The sequence below is a fragment of the Lactuca saligna genome, chromosome 2 (genome assembly GCF_052625555.1).
Source record: "Lactuca saligna cultivar CGN05327 chromosome 2, ASM5262555v1, whole genome shotgun sequence".
In the NCBI taxonomy this organism is placed as follows: domain Eukaryota; kingdom Viridiplantae; phylum Streptophyta; class Magnoliopsida; order Asterales; family Asteraceae; genus Lactuca; species Lactuca saligna.
Window position 1 is genome coordinate 19,916,703 of NC_136418.1, and position 7,613 is coordinate 19,924,315.

A 7,613-nucleotide genomic window follows, 5' to 3' on the forward strand; every position below is an offset into this window, starting at 1 on the left:
TAAACCATGGCACCTTGGGTGGTTAATAATCACGATGATGAAAATTCAGAATCCGACTCACCAAGTGATTCCTAAGAGATATGGAGGATTTATCTTTGAGTGTTCATTAATTATATTAATTTTGGTCGGTAAAGTGACACCCGGGTAAACTGATATTACATCTTACATTACATTCATTGTCTAATCCCGTATGCCATTATTTGTTCACTTATGTCTATTTAACGTTTCTGTTGCTGATATTACATTCAGTCTATAAACCAATATGAAAATTTTTCACCATGAAATCCACTATATTAATAAAAACCTAAAATAAGATGATTGATCCGTGTAATTACAAAATAATTGACCTAACAAATAATATTAATTGTCATTTTAAGAGACTATACCTTAAATTAAATTAAATATTTATAATGTACTTTATGCGATGGTAGTAAGATCCTTATCGTTGTTTAGTAACTAAAAGCGACAATATACTATTTTTATATATATTAACTTATGTTAGAATAATAGAATTCGAGCAAGTAGCAACACGGGCCCTCCCTTGCACACTCACCAACTGCCGAATATTTTACTTAAGTTAATGTCATACCAACTTTTAATTTTATAAATATAAAGTTCAAACGTTTATCTTCAAAATATGACATAAAATGATGTATTATGTACTTTACCAGCACCAAAAACAAAAACTACTTTATATATTTCTTATGATAAATTGCAACCCAAGATGAAGTAAACAACTATTATTCTTGAATACGATGACCTTTAAATCATTTAAAGGAAAGTGAGAATATTATAACAAAACCAGTAATATTTGCTTCATTTTTAAACAAAGCAAGCAGTTGGATTGTCACCGACCTTCCACCGAATTAAAATTCATAGAATCTTGATTACGATATCTTACATTTTAAATTATTCATACACCTCTTGGATCTGTAAATGTACTTATTTATAATAAAACTTAATGTTTGATATAATTCATAATATATTTAAAATGCCTTTTGCCAGAAAGATGATTAATAGGAGAGAATTTTGGGACCGAATAATTGTTTTTAAAACCGAAATCATTCCCAAACTGGAACCAAGGTTTGTAATTTTATGATTTTTGATAGTTAATATTTACGATGTGTAATGGTCAATTTTTAAGATTCAACTATCACTATAGATTATAGAATAGTATACTATACTTATTCGCTTTTTAATGCCAACTAAAACCAACGTGGCATAATGGATGAAAACAAATAATTCAATGTGAGTTAGCTGGAGAGGAGTTTACCCATGACAATAGAATTTTGTATCTTTAAATAAATTTTTAACAACTTTCCGTTTTTTGGCTGGCTTTTTGACTAACTTTTATTATTAAACAAGTTTACAATAAATATAACTCAAATAAACTTGCAGAAAAAAATATATAGAACTTGACGTTTTTGCAAACATAAAAATAAATTACATTCAAGACTTCCAAAAAACTTATTTTTGCATTCATTATCGATCACCAAAAATAATAAAGCATTAACTATGTACGGCAGTCGATGGGAAGTAAAACGAAAAACAGAAACATAATGCTCATTTTTGAAAAACAAATTAAATAATATTATATTTATATATTCCTGAATGCGGTCAAGCAATTGTAGAACTTTTCTATACAAAATTGCTCAAATGATTACAATTCAATTTTTTTATATATTTTCTTTTTTATAATTGGAAAAAATGAAGGACAATAAAAGAAATTAGTATCAATGCAAGGGCATTATCGGGAATTTGTCTTGTTGATCCTCCAATGGTGAAACTTGGCAACCATGATGAACCGTTTGGTTCATCTTCGAGAACGGGTGCTCTTGGAATCATCGGTGGTGAATTTGTTGTCGTTCCCGTTGATGGATCGGTTGAAGACTTTCGACTGAAAATAACAAAAAAATAAAATAAAAAATCCATCAATCATATATCTATAACATTAATTAAAATCATGTTATTTACTTCTTTGTTATGTAAGTTTACTCAAATTAACGAACATATATAAATGAATAAATGATATGATTTTACCTTGTTGATGTGGGGCAAAAAGTAATTGTATAATCCGCTCCCATGCATGTAAACGTACTAGTGGCATCATCATACGCATAGCTATACGATCTTGGACATGCCGATTTAAATATTTCGGAATACACTGATGGGCGACAAGTATCGGGTGATCCAAATGATCCGCTACAACAATATTCCTCATTCCCAAAAGCCTCACATGCACTTTTGCAAGCTTGTCCATTTCCTACTCTTAATTCGGGTGGACACATTCGGTTCAAATCGGTCACACACCCTGTTGTACCGCATGCGCCCGATCCACCACTAGCATCAACTGCCATAGGTAAATTGTACCCATCCACTAGGCTTACATCATAGAAATCTAGCGTGCTTGACCCTGATACTGATCCTGATACTGATCCGATTGTGAACTCGGCTAAGGTTGCAGGTGGGGTCGCTCCGGCCCCATTACATGACATTTGATTGGAGCCACAGTCAGCGGTTGCACAACTTCCTTGACCATTTGAGTCAAAGGTGCAACCGGTTCTACCCCAAAATCGACCTGACCAACCGGGTGACGCTTGTAAGGACCGTGACTCACCCGGGCTGAGTTCGAACCCCGTGCTATCTAATGGTGTACTGCCCGCACTTGATAATATCCCGGGCCAAACCATGTAATCACACCTATTTTTAAAAGTGAATGTACTTCCCAATATTCCTGAAATTACAAAATCAATAGAAAAAAAAATGTAATTAGAGATTCTTCAAATGTTAATTTCACAACAATTTACTCATAACCATGTTATTTCATATTTTCATTTCACTATTTCTAACTTATATCTATAAGTTAGAAACATTCATTTTTGCATGTATCCATTGTGGAGTACGAAAGAAATGTTTTCTATAGTTAAACTCCAAAGAGTTCACGTGACTACACCTTTTTCATGACTTGAGAATCCGATCTGATTGTGAATATATCAAGGGATGGAAGCTTGCGCTGCAGTCACCAGATCCATCCCTAGTGATTTACAAACAACCCATAAATGCAAGTTTCAAACTTGAAACATTTAATGTATAATAAAAAATTTAGTTACAAGTTACAACCATTTTGATAAGATTACACCATAACTACATGATACATGATATAAATGTCTTTTCAAACTGTTGTTGTATGCTTAGTATTTTCATTGCACGAATGATCATGCATCCCCGTCGATACTAACGTACATAATATCAAGGGTTCGTTTGAAAATAGGGTGAAAATTTTGTTTCTCTATAATCTTTTAACAAATTGTAAGATTAATGTTTGAACTTAATTTGGAAACGTTGAAGTTGCGTTAAGATTCATTGAACCCAAATTAGTAAAATAAAAATAAAAATTGCTTACCTTTAGAGATCGTCAAGAAAAAGAAGGCTACATAGCAAGAACAAGAAACAAATGAACGTGTTGCCATTTATGGAAACATGCAAGTTTGAGTATAAGTTTGTACAACTATTGTTGGAGGGTTCTTCTGGGGTATGAAGCACCACCGATTAGAGGGTTAGAACTCCTTCTAAACGCTAAAGAAATGTAGAATTCAGTTAGGCCTATATGAACTTGAAGTTTTAACAATGAAGTTTTTGGTTTGCTTTGAACGAAAAATGACAGAAAGGGGGATCTTGTGAGATTGCCAAACTATGTTTTATAGGGTGTTTCAATGTACTAGTGTGTGTGTTAAGTATGTGTTTTGTCTGTATGATGTATAGATACAAGCGTGTGTATGGATAGGAATTTTATTTTAATGGGAAAGAGAGAATATAAGGATGGAGATTGGAGAAATGGAGGTGTAAAGTTGAGGCAAACTTTAGGAAAGTTGGTTACTTGTTTTCTATATCACTTTAGGTCGATGTGCTTTGTTACTTGCAATTGTAAGGTGGAAGTTAATATCTTGTTATCCCAAAGCCATTAACTATTTCATTTTTTTTTTTTTTTTTTTTTTTTTAATACGGCAAACATCATTATCATACATACTTATAAAGCTAACATTTATGCTTGAATCTCATGCATTTGAAATTCCTATTCTTTTTTCTTTCACCACATTCATTTGAAACTCCCATGATTTTTCAAATTTCTTTATCATAATAGTTATAATTTGTTAATTAGGTTACGCAAATATCAAATCAAAAGTCTGTTCATATATAAACTAAATTTCAATTATTAAAATAATATCTTTAATTCTACTTATAAAATTATATTTTTTTTTAACTTTTAACATATTATACTTAATTTATTAGTTTTAATATATTGTTGGATGTAAACCATTATCATTTTAAATGTATAATTTTTGAACAATTTTTATAAAATACTTAAATTATTAATTAAAATATAGCATTATAGGCTCAAGTTAAATATAAATTTTATTTAACTTAAACAGTCCAAAGATTATTTTATACATAGTTAAAAGTGATAAATTGTAGTGTCTTTCTAATAATGATTGTAAGTTGGTTAATAAGGTAAAATAAATATCAAACTTAAAGTGTAATCATAAATAGACAAAATTTCAATTTTAAAATAATATATTTACTTCTATTTACAAAGTTATATCTTTAAATTTTAACATATTATACTTAATTTATTAGATTTAAAATGTTGTTGTATGTAAACCATTATAAGTTTAAAGTTACAATTTTTGAACAGTTTGGACAAAATACTTAAATTATTGATTTAAATATAACATTATAGTATAAACTTAAATATAAATTTCAGTTCCACTAAAAAAAACCAAATAATATGTTGTAAATAGTTAAAAGTGATAAATGTAAAAACTAAATTGTAATATCAGTTTATCTAAAATATTTCCTAAATATATTTATATAATCGTTAACAATTTTCAAATAAGTAGCTTAAAATAACTTATAATAACAATAGTTAAAAATAACTCTATATAAATGATTATATTGTTACCTTTAAAATCAAAAAAAATATGTTTGATGTTTTAAATAATTATAATGATATAAATTAAAACATTAAGCAAATAAATTTTAAAAACTTAGTTAAAAATAACAAATACAAATAATATTAAACCACATATAATATTTAATTTCATTGATGTGTAACTCGCGAGTAGAAGTCATTCAAACAATTGAGATTATGACGTTATAATGGATTTATATATTATCATATAATTCAAAATAATATATTATGTCAAATTAATATACAAATTAAAATTTAACAAAAATGTTAGTGTTATATTTTAAAAAATATATATTTGTAAAGACTTTAATTATATAGGTGTTTCTACGCATTACAATGTCAGTTCAAATATAAATTTCAGTTCCATTTAAAAAAAACTAAAAAATATTTTGTAAATAGTTAAAAATGATAAATTGTAGTGATAAAAACAAAAACTAAATTGTAATCTCAATTTAATTGAAATCCTTTTTAAATATATTTTTATAATCGTTAAAAGTTTCAAATAAGTAGCTTAAAATAACTTATAATAACAATAGTTAAAAACAAATCTATATAAATGATTATATTGTTATCTTTAAAATAAAAAAAAAACAATGTTTGATGTTTTAAATAATTATAATGATAGAAATGAAAACATTAAGCAAATAAATTTAAAAAAAAACTAATTAACAATAAAAACAACTATAAACAACATCAAATCATATATTATATTTAATTTTATTCATGTGTAACTCGCGGGTAAAAGTCATTCAAACGATTGAGATTATGAAGTTATAATAAATTTATATATTATCATATAATTCAAAATAAACAATATATTATATCCATTTAGTATATACAAATTATTATATCAAATTTAACAACAACGTTATTGTTATATTTAAAAAATTATATATTTGTAAAGACTTCAACTATATAGGTGTTTCTGCGCAACGTTCGTACATTCGCCTAGTATACTTATAAAACTTGCATTTTTTCTTAAACCACATTCATTTGAAAATCCCATGCAATTTTTCCTTTCACCACATTCATTTGAAACTCCCATGACTTTTCAATTTCTTTCAAATAATTATTATAAGTTGGTTAATAAAGTTAAATAAACATAAAACCTAAAGTGTAATTATATATTAACTAAATTTCAATATTAAAAAAGTATATTTTCTTCTACTTATAAAGTTTGTTTTTAACTTTTAACATATTATACTTAATTTAATAGATCTAATATGTTGTATGTAAACTATTATCATTTTAAAGCTATAACTTTTGATAAATTTGTATAAAATACTTAAATTGTTAATGCAAATATAACCTTACAAGATCAATTTAAATATAAAATTTAGTTCAACTTAAACAACCCAAATAATATTTTGTAAATAGTTAAAAATGATAAGTTGTAGTGTCTTTCTAATAATGATTATAAATTAGTTAATAAAGATAAATAAGTATCAAACCTAAAGTGTAATAAAAAATAATCTAAATTTCAATATTAAAATAATATTTTTAGTTCTACTTATTAAGTTATGTCTTTAACTTTTAACATATTATACTTAATTTATTAGATTTAATATGTTGTTGTATGTAAACCATTATCAGTTCAAAACTACAACTTTTGAACTGTAGAACAAAATACTTAAATTGTTAATTTAAATATAACATTACATGGTCAACTTCAATATAAATTTCAGTTCCACTTAAAAAAACCCAAAGAATATTTTTGTGAATAGTAAAAATGATAAATTGTAGTGCTAAATGCAAAAACTATATTGTAATATCAATTCACTAAAATATTTCGTAAAGATTTTTTTATAATCATTAAAAGATTTGAAATAAGTAGCTTAAAATAACTTACAATAAGAATAATTAAAAATAACTCTATATAAATGATTATATTGTTACTTTTAAAATAAAAATAAAAAATTATTTGATGTTTTAAATAACTAGACTGATAGAAATTAAAACGTTAACAAATAAATTTTAAAAATGAATTAACAATAACAACAACTATAAATAGTATTAAACCATATATTATATTTAATTTTATTCATGACTAACCTGCAAGTAGAGGTTATTCAAAAGATTGAGATTATGCAGTTTCAATAGATGTATATATTATCATATAACTCAAAATAATCAATATACTATATCAACTTAGTATACAAATTATTATATCAAATTTAACAACAAAATTATTGTTATATTTAAAAAAACATATATTTGTAAAGTTTCAGTTATATAGATGCTTCTGCGTAACGCGCAAACATTTGCCTAGTTATATATATTACTTGAAAAAGATCGAGAAGCTAAAAAAACAGATGAAACAAAGGAACATAAACATAACATATTTTAGCACATTTCAGCCAATGAATTAAAACACCGGTCACTCCATCATTATCAAATAGAAAACATTTCAACCAGGTTCTAAAATGCTCGTCATGGCTACAAGTCTTATACTTGACACCAAGCTTTAATATACAAAATAGTTATCTTTCTTTTTTTTGAATGATGGTTTGGTGCAGTGGGTAGTGACATCCGGCCGAGCAATATGCCATAACACCCAACGAACTCGGGTTCTATCCTTTTCCGAAGAGATAACAACAACATCCTTAACAACCTCGTTTCCTATTAAGTCATACCTTACAAACGA

At 26.5% G+C, this 7,613-nt stretch overlaps 1 protein-coding gene across 2 annotated transcripts; it reads right to left on the reverse strand.

The window, feature by feature from the left end:
• Positions 1 to 1,566: 1,566 nt before the first annotated feature.
• LOC145030748 (thaumatin-like protein 1) lies at positions 1,567 to 3,760 on the reverse strand. 2 transcript variants are annotated; one of them, XM_078979154.1, is made up of 4 exons: positions 3,404 to 3,757; positions 2,954 to 3,034; positions 2,041 to 2,734; positions 1,567 to 1,897 (listed from the first exon to the last, which is right to left on the reverse strand). In XM_078979154.1, exons 3-4 carry the CDS (start codon positions 2,688 to 2,690, stop codon positions 1,693 to 1,695), a joined length of 855 nt encoding a protein of 284 aa, XP_078835280.1. In that variant the 5' UTR covers positions 2,691 to 2,734; positions 2,954 to 3,034; positions 3,404 to 3,757; the 3' UTR covers positions 1,567 to 1,692. The 2 variants fall into 2 exon arrangements, with proteins under 2 accessions (XP_078835280.1, XP_078835279.1); XM_078979153.1 differs by lacking the exon at positions 2,954 to 3,034 and having other exon boundaries at positions 3,404 to 3,760.
• Between the last annotated feature and the right edge of the window lie 3,853 nt (positions 3,761 to 7,613).